The sequence below is a fragment of the Thermomyces dupontii genome (assembly GCF_041956625.1).
Source record: "Thermomyces dupontii strain NRRL 2155 unplaced genomic scaffold VTN31scaffold_6, whole genome shotgun sequence".
NCBI classification, from domain to species: domain Eukaryota; kingdom Fungi; phylum Ascomycota; class Eurotiomycetes; order Eurotiales; family Trichocomaceae; genus Thermomyces; species Thermomyces dupontii.
Window position 1 is genome coordinate 557,497 of NW_027192312.1, and position 14,569 is coordinate 572,065.

A 14,569-nucleotide genomic window follows, 5' to 3' on the forward strand; every position below is an offset into this window, starting at 1 on the left:
ATCACATCATCCAATCATCGCGCCTCAAACTGAACCATCCTGAACAACCCAGTCAGCCTCCATTCCTCCCATTCGTTCGGACCACGATCAAGGGAAGAAAAAAGACAAACCTCTTCGTCCTCTCCTTGTACAACACCCGATGCCCACACTCCTTGCACCGGATCTGATCGCCGCGCTTCAGCGTGACATGCGAGTTGCAGTCGCCGCAGATATAGGTCGTTGCGGGGGCGCCCGCGTCGAGGGATCCAGAACCACCGGCGGCGGTGTTGAAGACGCTTTGGCCGCCGGCACCGAGGGAAGGAACCTGGTACGCTTCGCGGGACATTTCTGCCGTCTGTCCTTGGATCACGCTGCTCGAGGGAGGTACTCCTTTTCGGTTTCTTGAGGTTCAGTTCTGGCTAGATGGATGGATGGAAGACGACGGATGAGCTTGAACTGGCTTGGGAGATTTTCCGAACTCTGAGGCCAAAACTAGAAACTTCTCAGGTCCTGTTCATTCACCGCCTTCTGTTTTTGTTTGTAGGGATCTCGCTAGCTGTTTTTGGTTAGGCCGATTCTTGGATCGAATTATTAGGTTACGTGTGTTGTCTGCCAATCAACAGCAGGGAACTTGTCAAAGCTCAGTCGTCTCACGAGTCATGTGACATGACACGCTAAGCCAATTTAGGAAATTGACTCAGCTTTTTCGTCCGAGGGCAAATTGTTCCTTTAAGTACTCCGTTACGGAGTACGAGTACTCCTAGGGCCATCGCGGAAGAACCCCCCCAGAACGTCAAGTCAGCATACTTGCTGCCACCTCAACAACACAATCGAAGAACATGAACAATAACAGTCCTGCGGCTGGCCAAAGGGGCAGGGAAGAAGAATAATTCAATGGCCCCTATTTCTTTGAATCCAGAGGTTGTACATGCGAATGGGCGCGTGTCCTCCAAAGTTCGCTGCGTTCCGGCCATCAAAATAAAGCAAGCCCAAGAGACCATCAACTCTTCAATGCGAAGAGATCAGCATGCTCAGATGGTGGCAATTGACGAGGCCATTTCAACCCTGTATGGTTATAGTCCGAAACCAGGTCAGCGTGAAGCGCTGCATCACCTGATCTACCTGCGTAAGGATTCTCGTCCTGATAGCAGGTACCGGGTATGGCAGAAGTGTGATGTTCCAGGCTGTTTCCATGCTTCTCCGGAATCTGTTCCCATTGTTCTCTTACCGCTTAACCAGATGGCAAAGAACAGTCAGACTACATACGGCGAATAGGCGGCAACCCCTGTTTTCTGAATAGTGACACGATCGCCCCTTTTCGCATGTTCTGATTAGTCCGGAGCTTGCCATTGGCAACGAAGATTTTCGCTGTGTGGTTTCGGAGCCGTCATTTAATCAGAAAGTGATCAATGGACATCCGTTGTACTTCGACGTCAGGTTCGAAATTGATACCGGTCCTGAACGAATTGACGGTCTTGGAACCCACTGTTGCCGAACACGCAAGCCAGGGTATCTGGCTACCCAATCAATCCCGCAGCACATTCAGACGAGAAATATGCAGGTCGAAAATGTTCACCCCAATTGTGAACCAGGTGCGCCTCGTCTACAACAACCAAGACCACTTTCTGATTTAAATGACGGCCCGAAACCACACGGCGAAAATCTTCGTTGCCAATGGCAAGCTCCGGACTAATCAGAACATGCGAAAAGGGGCGATCGTGTCACTATTCAGAAAACAGGGGTTGCCGCCTATTCGCCGTATGTAGTCTGACTGTTCTTTGCCATCTGGTTAAGCGGTAAGAGAACAATGGGAACAGATTCCGGAGAAGCATGGAAACAGCCTGGAACATCATACTTTTGCCAAACCCGGTACCTGCTATCAGGACGAGAAGAGTGAAGATGCACGCCCAAAAGAACAGGGAAATTATCATGGGTCCTGGGCGCGTAGGCATACACGGTAGATGAAATGATGTTGATGATCACGCCCGAGCTGGCCGTCCTTTGGTGTTGGCTGGTGGCATCCGCGTGCTTGGGCCGAAGCAAAGCTTGAAGCAGCTCACACCACTCAGGTGCTGCTTTCTGAATCCGATTGTGAAGATCAGGAATATCGAGTTTATAAGTCTCCGCTTTCGGGTCACATGTCCCCAAGCCAACGTCGGGGGAGACAAGCCCATCAATTTCAGCTCGCAAGCGACCCACCAAGCCAGAAACACCAATCTCCCGTAAGTGGCCCGAATGTGTCATGAGCTGGTCGACAATCACCTTCTGATCAATAGCCTTGGACAGCTTCTTGACGCGAGTCTTGATGCTCCGGGAATACATCCTCTTTGGGGTTCCAGTGACCAAGTGATGCAGTGTTTGAGACCCCGTCGGTGCTTATTAAACATGAGCTTCAATATCGAATCCACCCGGTCCTAGTCATCCATATCTGCCACATAGTCGTCTGGGTTGAGTCTGAGGGTTGAGTCTGAGAAGTGATTCGAGTTCAGTAACGCGTTGTCTCGGCGCTGAGTCGGTGGTGGTCTTCGGCGCGTCATTGCGGGCAGCACAATCAACGATGACCTTGTGATTGAGAAGATGCAAAGAATTTAAATTACCAACGAGAATTGATTTCCTGCGGTTTTGACGAAGTTGGTCTGTCGCGTTTGTAACTCGCATAGTAAAGAAGAAATGGCTCGAGCCCTCAGGCCGTAGATTGATGACATCTTAAATAGGAAAAAAATTCCAAAACTATGTGACTATAAACACGTGACAAGTCATCAATCGGAGGTCTGAGTTTACGTGCTCTGGAGCTGCTCTAAAATACTACCTAGCCTATTGATTTCGTTGTCGTTGGGAATTCCCTTTGCATGAGCAGAGACACTGGAGACCCAAGGACAGTAACTAATGGTTACGATGGCAGGCTTTTCTGGCCATCAATATATCATCATTTCGAACGCAGTCTATGCTGGGTATCAGGGCTATGCGCCAACTACATAGTAGTAGGTATGCAACAACGGAAGATCATAATATCACAATCACCACCCACCCCCGATCTTACCCGCAAGCTCCGCAACCCGCGCCGTATCACCCGCACTTTTATTCTTTCCAACGTCGCTCTCCACCTTGCGGTATGTTGTATACACAAGTTTATCCATGTCTATCCCCGTGAGTTCGCTCCAATGACGTAGCAAACCGCGCACACACGCTTCCATATCAGTGAACGATTTCGCAGAACCGGCCGTTTCCGAGTCGGAGTCTGAGTCGGAGCCGGCGGAGAAGTATGCTTCGTCCACACGAGCAAGCCATGCCCGCTGTTCGTGCGGAGTTGCCTTCTGCGGTGGCTGTCCTTCTACTGCCGATGGCTGCTGTTGTTCTTGCTGCTGCGCAAGACTGACATTGGCTTGCCGTGCGTCGTCCAGGCGGATCTGCCCGCCGCCATTGGTACACCCGCCGGGACATGCCATGACCTCGACATAGGCATAATCCAAGCCAGCACTCACGCCGCTCGCGCTAGCGGCTGCTCGTCGATTCGCTACCGCCCCCGGCAATCGAGACGTTTGTGCCGGCTTCAGCTTGCGGACCAGGTTCTGAATGTTGCGGAAGCCGTAGTAGCGTCCGGCTTTGAGGATAGTCGCTCCGGATTGCGACACCAGCGTGTAATCTACGACGTCGGCGTTTCTTCCGCGTTGGACGTGGAGCTTGCTGCCGGGATGCTGGGCTTGGTAACTGGACATGACGTAGTAAAGGTACCCACCCGACGTTCCAAAAGCGCTGGTATGCTTCGACGAGCGATCTCGAGAGAACAGAAACGATTCTATAGTAGGATCCGGAAAGCGAGGTGCGTATTCTGCTGTGACTGGCTTCAGCGGCAATGAAGGGAGGGACACGCTCCGGGATGATGCCAGCATCAAGAGTTCCCGAGACGTGATCACACAGTCAACATCCCGCACCGCGGTATCTTGACTGCCCTCCGGTTGCCAGGCCTGGTCGGTCAATTCCTCGCGACTAGCCTCGAGCTTCTTATCGAAACAGGGCATGATGGCCAAGTGCCAGATCTGCGACGGCCGAATGCCAAGCTTGGAGCTCAGCACCGTCTTCAGCAGCGTCCCCGACAGGGCCTGCGGCGACTTGAGACGGGATAGGTGCGGGAGAACATGAGGATGAGTTTTCTCAACGTAGCATATCCAGCCGGGACATGCAGACGACAAGATTGGTTTCTTCGGTGGCGTAGATTTCGAGTCTCCAACTGTGGTCGTGCTTGTGCTGTCCAACGTTTCTCGGACCTCCTCTGCTGTAAGGGCCAAGACAAGCTCACGGACCACATCCGTGTCAATCACATATGTAAAGCCATTTCCATGCTTCCCACCAGACCGTAGTCCCTGGGACCCTCGGAGAAACTGATCAATCATGTGCCCAGCCTGCCGAGAAGACAACCCATAAGTCGCAGCCAAGCTGGCCCGTACTTGCGAACTGACGCTCACGACGAACAATCTCTCATCATCTCGCAGTGGCCGCTCTATACTGACATTCCCTTGCTCATCGACCCCTAGTGGTACAGCGGGATGTGAGTCCAATATCGACAAGACCTCTGCGTGCGACTGAAGCGAAATCAGCACGGCCTCCGCCGAGGTAACACATCCGGAGCAGGCTAAACAGTCTGTCAAAGAGATCTGAGCTGGCGCTTGATTCTCTGGATGTACTTTGTCCTCCGTCGTCACTTCGTAAGGGTTCTGCGAAGTTGCAAAGTTAGCATTGCAACGACCACAAGCCCCATGATGGAGAGTGACAACATACCTCGTCTTGTTTCTTCTCTGGCAGTTTCTCCACCGGCTTGATACATGCGACACCCGGCGAGATGAAGTCGTTCAGGTCATCGGCTGAGAGAATGGCGCTCATGGCGAAGAGTCCTATCCCCGCTGAGGAATCGTGCTTGCCGAGACGAAATCTTTGCGCGAACCGGTTTGAGCGTTTATGATAGTTTCAACGCCAAACATTCCGAAGCTGCCTCTGGATCTGCATACATATATTCAGGTGAGAATCGACTCGGACCAATCCCGACAGCGGCATTTGTCAGTCGGGTCTGGTGGCGATAAAAGCAAAAAAGTATTGGTAATCAGCGGCGATAAGCACACCGCCTGACTTGATAAGCTTACCGCCTTGGCTTATCACAAATTCTGCCGGATCAAAATCAGCCCTCCATGAGGATCCGACATGCTCCATGCCGTGTCGGACAGTACATGTAATAGAGTGGTTTGAGGTAGCAGTGTCGCTATAAAAAAGAGGAATAATACCGATCATCAGTTCCAGGTTTTACAGTGTCTCCGAACTACGCATTGAGCGACATCTGTGAACTGGAAAAAATAAACTACATACTAGTACGGTACGTAGTACTTTTTCTATCGATTAGACAAAATGCAGGCAATATATACATTCTTGCGTCGTGACCATGTACAAGCCCTGCGGGAGGCTCACTACTTTTCCCAGAGGTCAGGGGCCAACCAATCAAAATGTGGAAACCGGGCTGTCCGTTGTGTCCCTTCGTCGGCAGGCGCTGGGGCCACTATGAAGAAACAGTTTGAGGAAACCTCCCTAAAACGATGCTGACCGTTGCACAGAGAATATAGGGAAGTTGCAATGCAGGGGCGGTTAGCGGAAGCACAGGGGAAAGGATGAACCGGGAGTTGTTTTCGAAACCGTTTATCAAAGCACAAATCCTGCCAGGCTTCCCTTGGTTGGTTCATTTGGCAATACGAGCGGACCGTCTCCTTGGAACATTATCTGATGGTGCAGCATCCTCCTTGGTCGCCTTGTTGTTGCTCTTTTTGGCTGCTACTTTTTTGGTTTCCTTCGCATCATCCTCTTGTTCAGTGTCTTGCTCTTCTGCTTTGGCACCCCGCTTTCGCTTGTTGCCGTTCGTTTTGTTGTTGGATGCTTCATCACCGGACACGTCCTCAGGTATATCCTTGGCAACCGGACCAGTCTTCTTCTGGACGGCCGACACCACGGCGCTGGTTCTGCCGCCGACGGTCAAGAACACGATTTTATTTCCGTCCGGCAATACAGATGATTGGTTCTTCTTCCCTTTGTTCCATCGATGTTTAAATAGCCAATGCTTTGGGAATTGGTCCGAGTCAGCCAACACATCCACTGATGTTTTGCACACGTAATTGATGGAGTCGTGCAATTGTTTGATCTGGTCGCTCTTCAATGTATTGCTGTATTGTTCCGGATGAATCTTTGCATGGTACAAAATTTCATCGCTTGAAAATGTTAGTTTGTGCAATTACAGACTTGAGGAAACACATACCTCATCCAATTTCCGATCCCACTGATGGTTGCCTGATCAAGTAGCAATGCCTTGATGGGCACTTTTCTGCTGAGAATCTTTTCCTCCAGCCATCCTGGAGTAAAAACATCCGGGTCTTGCAAAGGATCGGGCCCATTCTCCTTGAGCGGCGAGTGTTGCCGGATCTCATCAGCCGGACAGTCAACCAAGCGAATTCTCGCCAATCTTCGAAAGTCGACAAACGCGGCCTCCACTTTGGGTTCGCCATCCGTTTCCAGGAGGAATTTCCAATACTTCGGCGGCCATTCCTTATCCTCTGCATTTGTCTTGCGATAATAATACGTATCCGCATCCTTGATCTTCAGCCACCCGGTCATCCCAAAATGCATGACCACGTGCGGCGGCTTGGACATGGTCATCCAAAAGTACTTGCCCTGCTGACCGGCACCAATAATCTTATTGCCCTGCATCGCTTTTTCAAAATCAGCGGCGCTGGTTCCCGCTTTGCCGTAGACAATGTCATCGTGTTGGGCTTGTACACGGGTGATTGAGCGGTCAACAAGGTGCTTGCGGATGAAATGCACGATCCGTGCGACTTCAGCTAACTCTGGCATGATGATTCAAGAATCTTTAGTAAAAGGATACGCGGTAATTGGGACAAAAGGCGATTGTGAATTGAAAGCGAGCAAGCATATAGTCGAGTCGAGTCTGCTTCAGCCTAGCAGTCAAGGCGCGTTTCTTGGCGCGTGACGAGAAGCGCGTGATCATGTGACCATATACGGAGTAGGATGTGTGCTTAATGGTCTTCACTAAATTTATGAGCACGTGACGAGTCACATGACTTAGGTGGCTAGGTTTACCAGATAGAGAATAGTGTCCTTCTAGCCGTTCTGACGTCCTTGAGATAGTTTTAGAGGGATCTCGTACCCAGGTTAACTAACTCGTACGTAATATGACTGAGTTATGGTCATCGCGTAGTGCGACAATCATGTGCATTTCCAAGACCAACAAGCGAGAAAAGAGTGGCCTGTAGCCCACTTCCAGAAAACCTTGTAGCCTTGCCTTGCCAGATTATTTGAGGTACTTCGTGAGTGGGTATTTATACCCCGAATTTCCCGGCATGGTTCGTTTGTGACGAAGGTAGTTCGTTCCCTTGTGCTTGAAGCGGAAACCTCCCTCTTTCCAGATTACGTATCTCTGTGAGAACGCGTAACGGCGCGTTCAAGGTAGCCATGAGATAATTCCGAGTCGGGGTTGCCGTCAAAACTGGATGCATTTGCTTGGGGCCGTAAATGCCGAATTTAACAGGAAAAGCATCGAGATTGAACGTGTATGAGGCATCAAGAACTTCGCGCTGGCCCTGTAAGAGAGATATTTAGTGTAGATAGCCATCCACCACGAGTAAGAATTTTGGTCTTCAAGAGCAGCCCACAGGTCTGTTCCATTTGCGAAGGCGCCGAGTAAAATCCCCCCATTCATTCAAGTCCAGATCCGTTTCTTAGCATGGCGCTGGCAGGTCTGTTTCCTTTTGCCCTGTTTATTGAATTCAAAGTCTTCGGCCGGTCGACTTCTCTTGCACATGGAGCAATAGAATCCAGTTTCTCGTTCAGTAGACATCGTCAATGCTTCTAGTATAGCAGCACAGTCGATAAAGAAAAGGCAGGGTTGCGGACGAACGTGGCATGGCGAAGCAAGGGTACAACAGACAGGTTGACGCGACAGGAACGCGAGGAGAAAACAGGGGAGAGGCGAGAGAGCCCTTCGTAAACAAACTTTAATTACATAAGCACCATGATTAGTAAGGACATGTCACGTGACTTTTCATAAATTTAGTGAAGACCATTACGCCCACAGCGGAGTAGGTCTTCCCGGATTTTAGATAATCCGCGATACTATCACGTGATTTCATAATGAGGTCAGAATCATGTGACCCATGGCCTTCCCTGCTGTGAGGTGATTGAGAGGCGCATTCGATGTAGTCCTGCCCGTACAAGATAGAGTGACCTTATGAACTGGATTCGGTCTAAAGTGGCTTGGTTCTGGGCTTCAGATTCCTCTTCAACAGACGAAAAGTCAGAACAGCGGACTAGCCGAGGCATGTCGCGGCCAACTTCGACTACTGCGCCGACGCTAAGTCCGCAGTTCTGCTTCAACGAGAGAGCGTTGCGAGGTATGCTCACCATATAAAGAACTCTGGACGAATTTCTTGAGCGAGAGGGATGGCTGACATTGCCGTGTCGGCAGATTTCCTACGCTTATCGAGAGGAGCCATTGATGATTCCATCACGCAGAATCTGAACGCTTTGTTGACGCCCGCCCAGCGAGGATTCGATCCCTCATCAACGGCAAACAGGCAAGCTAGTCCAGCTAGTCAGCGCCGTATTGACAGCGAAACGTGCAAGTCCTTCCGAGAAAACGTCCTGTTCCCGTCATGGCAAACGCGGTCCGAAGTGCTCAACTACTGTGCCAGCGTGGCGACAAGTCCGGATCCTGATGACCCGGACGCTATCTCACGCCAGGTAGAATCGGCAAGAGAACGCGATCGAGTGGTTGATGAGCGGCTGGATCCGTACTCGGGACGATATTTTCCGCGCGAGGCACGCACGGAGTCGCTGGCGATTTTGGTTCGGAACGAGAGGACCGTGGAGCAGATCGTCCGGTCGCGGACATGGGGGGCAGTTACAGAGAAATGTGACATCTCGGAGCGATGGGAGGATGCTTTTGATCGCTGGCGGGAGCAGAACGCATCTGGGAAGTCATGAGCTTGTCCCCGTTTCGACGGACACGAAGAACCATGACATCTCTGCATATACAACACTGTACACTACATGACTTGCATAGATGTATATAAGAGCATTGGATGGCGCTTGGCATATTTGTTCCTTAACGAAGCTGACGACTCCCTTATGGTCTGATTCAAAGTCGACGCTGCACAGTAGTGGGAAGCAAACAATGGAATGACTCGAAGCACGTCAATAGTAATTTCTGCAGAGCTAAGAGAATAACGCACAATAAATGCAAACCGTCTGAGTTTTAAACCTGTAGTAATAGAGCATCTCCCCGCGGTTGAAAAGATTACAACGCTGTCCATTCTCCGATTCCTTAGCCTCCTCAGCGGAGAAGATCCGGACAGCCCACATTACGAAAAAAAAAAAAAAAAAAAAAAAACTACCAACTCAGCTGGCTTCACGAGTCGTCCTCGCTCCACCTTCCACGAGGCTGCCTGCCCGCCATGCCACAGCCATTGGGCTCCAAGGACACGTCCTTGTTCCGCCAGCTGGTCCGCCACTATGAAAACAAGCAGTACAAGAAGGGTGCGTCCTGTGCAGACCTGACCACTATTCAGAAGACTCGCTAACGGCTGGCTCGCTCAACACCACCAGGTCTGAAAACGGCGGACCAGATCCTTCGCAAGAACCCGAACCATGGCGACACGCAGGCGATGAGGGCGCTCATCATGAGCAACCTCGGCCAGCTCGAGGAGGCATTCGCACTCGCCAAAACCGCGCTCAAGAACGACATGAAATCGCACATCTGCTGGCACGTCTTTGGGCTGCTGTACCGCGCAGAGAAGAACTATGAAGAGGCCATCAAGGCGTACAAATTCGCGCTGAAGCTGGAGCCCGAGTCGCAGCCGATCCAGCGGGACCTGGCCCTGCTGCAGATGCAGATGCGGGATTACCAGGGCTACATCCAGAGCCGCAGCAACATGCTCCAGTCGCGGCCTGCGCTTCGCCAGAATTGGACCGCGCTCGCCATTGCCCACCATCTGGCCGGCAACCTGGCCGAGGCCGAAAACGTGCTCACCACGTACGAGGAAACGCTGAAGACGCCGCCGCCGCGGTCCGACATGGAGCACTCCGAGGCGGTCCTGTATAAGAACTCGATCATCGCGGAATCGGGGGACATCGCGCGGGCATTGGAACACCTGGATTCGGCTGGGAAACGCTGTTCGGATATTCTGGCGGTGATGGAGATGAGGGCGGACTACCTCCTGCGCCTCGACCGCAAGGCTGAGGCGGAGGCGGCGTACGCTGCTCTGCTTGAGCGGAATCCGGAGAACTCCAACTACTACGAAGGCTTGATTGCGGCCAAAGGGATAGACTCTTCGGACCACAAGGCCCTGAAAGCGGTGTACGATGAATGGGCGGAGAAGTTCCCCAAGGGTGACGCCCCCAGGCGAGTGCCTCTGGACTTTTTGGAGGGAGACGAGTTTGAGGCAGCGGCGGATGCCTATCTCCAGCGCATGCTGCGCAGGGGAGTTCCGTCATTGTTTGCGAACATCAAGACCCTCTACGACAATCCGACCAAGCGGGACATCGTGCAGAGACTTGTGGAGGGATATGCATCGGGCAAAGTCCAGTCCCAGACGAACGGTTCGACGGACAAGTCGAGCTCGGATTTTGAAGCATCAACGTATTATTTCCTCGCGCAGCACTACAACTATCACCTGAGCCGGGACTTGGCCAAGGCATTGGAATACGTCGACAAGGCCATTGCACTTAACCCGAAGTCTGTGGAATACCACATGACCAAGGCGCGGATATACAAGCATTATGGCAATCTGCCAAAAGCTGCGGAGATCATGGATCAGGCGCGGGCGTTGGACGAGAAGGATCGGTACATCAACTCCAAAGCGGCCAAGTACCAGCTGCGGAACAATGAGAACGATAAGGCTCTGAACACCATGAGCAAGTTCACGCGGAACGACAATGTTGGCGGAGCCCTCGGCGACCTCCTCGAGATGCAATGCGTCTGGTATCTGACCGAGGACGGCGAGGCGTATCTACGACAGCGGAAGCTTGGTCTGGCGCTGAAGCGTTTTCACGCAGTCTTCAACATCTTCGACACGTGGCAGGAGGACCAGTTCGATTTCCACAACTTCTCGCTGCGCAAGGGCATGATCCGGGCGTATATCGACATGATTCGGTGGGAGGACCACCTGCGAGACCATCCCTTCTACGCGCGCATGGCCCTGTCAGCCGTCAAGGCGTATATTCTGCTGCACGACAACCCAGACCTTGCGCATGGCCCCATGTTCGCTCAACTGAGCAGCACGGATGGCGAGGACAGCGCCGAGCGGCGCAAGGCCCTGAAGAAGGCCAAGAAGGAGCAGCAGCGACTCGAGAAGCTCGAGGCGGAGAAGCGGGAAGCCCAAAAGAAGGCGAGCTCGGCCAAGAGCGCTGACGGGGAGGTCAAGAAGGAGGACCCGGACCCGCTCGGGAACAAGCTCGTCCAGACGCAGGAGCCGCTGAAGGACGCGATGAAGTTCCTCACTCCTCTTCTCGAGTTTCACCCAAAGAAGATCGAGGCGCAAGCGGCAGGGTTCGAGGTGTATCTGCGGAGAAGTGAGTCAACCCTTCCTTATCTTAATATCCCTTGTCTTTGTACGAGACTAATGTTAATCCAGAGAAATACCTTCTGGCGCTGAAATGCCTCCTGGCCGCGCACGCTATCGACCCATCACACCCCACTCTGCACGTCCAGCTCGTGCGCTTCCGGCAAGCCCTGGACTGCCTCGCAGACCCTCTACCCGAGCAAACAAGCGAAATCATCACCAGCGAACTCGAGAAAATCCTCCCCAAGGACACGGACCTGCGCGAGTGGAACGAAGCCTACCTCTCCTCCCACAGCCAGAGCTTCGAGCACGTCCGCGCCGCCCTCGAGACTCGCTTCCTACTCGACGCGGACGCCAAGGAGCAGAGTGAGCGGGAGTTTGTCGCCGCACTGGACCTTCCGGGCGTGCGGCTCGAGCAGGCTGTAGCCGGCCTGGAGACTTTGGACGAGTGGCGCAGTGGGCAGTCGGTGAAAGAAACGTATGCTGAGAAAGCGAGAAGTAAATGGCCGGAGGCGTCGGCGTTTGCTGTGGCGGCGTAGAGACGCTCGCTCCCCTATCATTCCCTGATATGACTAGCATTGTTATGATCGAAGCAATGTCTCCTCTTAAATGTCCAAATAGAGAGTTCTTTGTGCATGAAGAGATCCAAATGAGAAAACTATGGTACTGAATGTGTCACTTGCTGTAGAGTGGAAGAACGCCCTTATTCTATCAAGTCTATAAATGCGCCACTCCTCGGAAGGCAATTGCTAGTAATGTACACAGAATGAGAATCTGAGAATTACTCATACAGTCACTCATCATCCAAGTTGCCGATGATTGGCTTCCTCTTCAACGCCTCCTCGTCAACCCCATACCCGTAATCAATCCACAATCTCTTCCAGAATGACACTTGTTTTGGCCGTTCCCCTTGGCCGAGAATCCATTCCTTTCCCTCCGCAATCCGCTGCGCGCGCTCTTCTTCCTCCGGCGCCAGCACGTAGCGGCGCATGCGCTGCGCGATGCGTGGATCCAGAACGATGTCATCGATCCACTCCCGTTCTTCGTTCTCGAGAGTGCCGGGTCTCCGTCGTGGTTCCTGCTGCTGCTGCTGATCTTGTTGTGAGCTGTCACCGTCGGTGGTTGCGGTCGGCGACGCTTCGGCCGCGGCGGCGCGTTGCTCCTTTCGCGCCTGCAGAGCTTTGCGAACGGATTTGTGCCAGTCTTGCTCCTCGTGCGCGAGGACTCCCTCCTGCTCGTATCGATAATGGGTCGCAGTGCTTGTTGCCGAGTCTGCATCGGAAACGGCTGCCTCGGTGGTGCTTTCATGGTAGGGTCTCGAAGCCGACGCCAGGACTACGGCGGCGACTTCTCGCCCCACGTCGTCGGCGAGGTATCGCCTGTTGAGGAAGCGGTAGATCCGGATCGGCGTGTTGAGGAATCCGAGTAGGTGCGGGAAAGGAATGGGCGCGGAGCTCTCAAAGACGTCAGGAATGCTCCGAGGGAGATCCCTCGACGCATATTCGGCCGGAGTGATGTAGGCCGGCGTTGGCCCTTTCGGTTTCTCGTCTTCCTGTTTCTTCTCTTCTTTAGTTTCCTCCTTCTTCTCGTCTTGGTCCTTGTTTTGTCCCTCATTTCCCTCCGGCTTCTTCTCAGCTGGAGATTCAGATGACGAAGTTGCGGTATCTTGAGCTTCACTTGTAGTAGTAGGAGGCGGCGACGGCGGATCCAATGGTCCTAGCCAACCTTCGTGAAGACCGCGAATGTATTCTTTCCAAGTGTGCCGGCCAATCACGATATCCCCCCGTGGTCCCGGTTCCTCCTGGATTCCCTTTTGTCGTCTGAGGTCGGCGATGACGGTGTCCTTGCTGTCCTCCTCCTTTACCGTGCTTGGCTCTCCCGCCAGTCGCCTCTGTTTGCGGATCTTCTCTGCCAACCCGGCGCGGATATCTCCTTCCTTCCGCCCTTCAATAACTTCGTAGTCCAGAGCCGCCGAGACAAGGATGGGCTTGACATAGTCAATGAAGTACTCTCGGGCCGCCCGCAGCCCGTCACCCGGAGGCGCAGCCAGAAAAACCGTCAGCGTCCTCCGCGACTGATTGACCGGCAGCGCCTCCTTGGAGATATGGGCCACCAGGTCCGACCATTTCTGCTGTACATGCCGCTTCTGTCGACGGTCGTAGATCACAGCGGCGGTGAACGAACCCACGACGGTCCAGAAGATCATCCAGTTGCGAGACGGTAGTCGGAACCGGACATTTGGCAGACCTGGTTCCCCTGTCAGCAACTGCAGCAGCGGCGTTGTTTGTTGTTGTTCTCCGTCGCACGTACCTAGCATCTTAAACACTGGATTTGGCGGCCGTGGCGGCGCCTTCGCCTCTGTTGCCGGACCCTGGGCGGCGCCGCCCGAGGCGCCCGTTTGTTCCGACATGATCAATGGCTGCCAATTCTGCAGTCATGGACTGGAACACTCGTCCAGCCGTGGCCGTCAAGCTATCAACCGCTTCGTCTGGAGTCCGCGAAAAATTGTCTCCGAGTGGCTATGCTTACATAAGCAAGCCAGTTGTTCGCCCATTGTTCTGGCCCCCAATTTGCTGGCCATGTTGAACCGACCAGCGTCGAGCAGCGTGAGCAGTCCGAGTTTTTCGCGGTTGATTCAGCTCCTGCTACGCTCTAGCTGTTTGCCGAGGAGCTGTAGGGCTGGTGTTGCGAGGCCTGTCGGTGCCAATCTTTCCGCCGGAACGACTTGTCCCATCGGAATTCCCTCCCCACGCCCAAAACGCATTGGGATCGATGAGCTGTCAATCCGTCTTACTCCCCAATTCCTGTGCTTAACTCGCATCTTCCGGCCTGATTCTCCGCCGCCTGAACGCCGGTGATCGTTCTTCGTGCGGCTTGGCCTTCGTCAGGCCCCCAAATCCCTCCGTGTTTCACCATATATTGGCCTCTTGTCCTGGGGCTTCCCCTGAAGACACTCCGCAATCAACTCCCCTTCGCCAACCGCA

The 14,569-nt window shown here is 53.2% G+C and overlaps 6 protein-coding genes across 6 annotated transcripts; 2 read left to right on the forward strand and 4 right to left on the reverse strand.

Annotated features, from left to right (window-relative positions):
• Positions 1–14: 14 nt before the first annotated feature.
• VTN31DRAFT_6047 (uncharacterized protein) lies at positions 15–325 on the reverse strand (the record flags this gene model as incomplete). The annotated part of the gene is made up of 2 exons (XM_069406614.1): positions 15–39; positions 111–325. The coding sequence occupies 2 exons, from the start codon at positions 323–325 to the stop codon at positions 15–17; spliced, it is 240 nt and encodes a 79-aa protein (XP_069259129.1).
• A 1,403-nt stretch (positions 326–1,728) lies between these two features.
• VTN31DRAFT_6048 (uncharacterized protein) lies at positions 1,729–2,301 on the reverse strand (the record flags this gene model as incomplete). Its single annotated transcript, XM_069406615.1, has 1 exon — positions 1,729–2,301. One exon carries the CDS (start codon positions 2,299–2,301, stop codon positions 1,729–1,731), a length of 573 nt encoding a protein of 190 aa, XP_069259130.1.
• A 3,397-nt stretch (positions 2,302–5,698) lies between these two features.
• On the reverse strand, positions 5,699–6,861 carry VTN31DRAFT_6049 (uncharacterized protein; the record flags this gene model as incomplete). The annotated part of the gene is made up of 2 exons (XM_069406616.1): positions 5,699–6,221; positions 6,269–6,861. 2 exons carry the CDS (start codon positions 6,859–6,861, stop codon positions 5,699–5,701), a joined length of 1,116 nt encoding a protein of 371 aa, XP_069259131.1.
• Positions 6,862–8,344: 1,483 nt separating this feature from the next.
• VTN31DRAFT_6050 (uncharacterized protein) lies at positions 8,345–9,009 on the forward strand (the record flags this gene model as incomplete). The annotated part of the gene is made up of 2 exons (XM_069406618.1): positions 8,345–8,417; positions 8,492–9,009. The coding sequence occupies 2 exons, from the start codon at positions 8,345–8,347 to the stop codon at positions 9,007–9,009; spliced, it is 591 nt and encodes a 196-aa protein (XP_069259132.1).
• A 470-nt stretch (positions 9,010–9,479) lies between these two features.
• VTN31DRAFT_6051 (uncharacterized protein) lies at positions 9,480–12,124 on the forward strand (the record flags this gene model as incomplete). Its single annotated transcript, XM_069406619.1, has 3 exons — positions 9,480–9,561; positions 9,631–11,595; positions 11,658–12,124. 3 exons carry the CDS (start codon positions 9,480–9,482, stop codon positions 12,122–12,124), a joined length of 2,514 nt encoding a protein of 837 aa, XP_069259133.1.
• Positions 12,125–12,378: 254 nt separating this feature from the next.
• On the reverse strand, positions 12,379–13,995 carry VTN31DRAFT_6052 (uncharacterized protein; the record flags this gene model as incomplete). The annotated part of the gene is made up of 2 exons (XM_069406620.1): positions 12,379–13,832; positions 13,896–13,995. The coding sequence occupies 2 exons, from the start codon at positions 13,993–13,995 to the stop codon at positions 12,379–12,381; spliced, it is 1,554 nt and encodes a 517-aa protein (XP_069259134.1).
• Between the last annotated feature and the right edge of the window lie 574 nt (positions 13,996–14,569).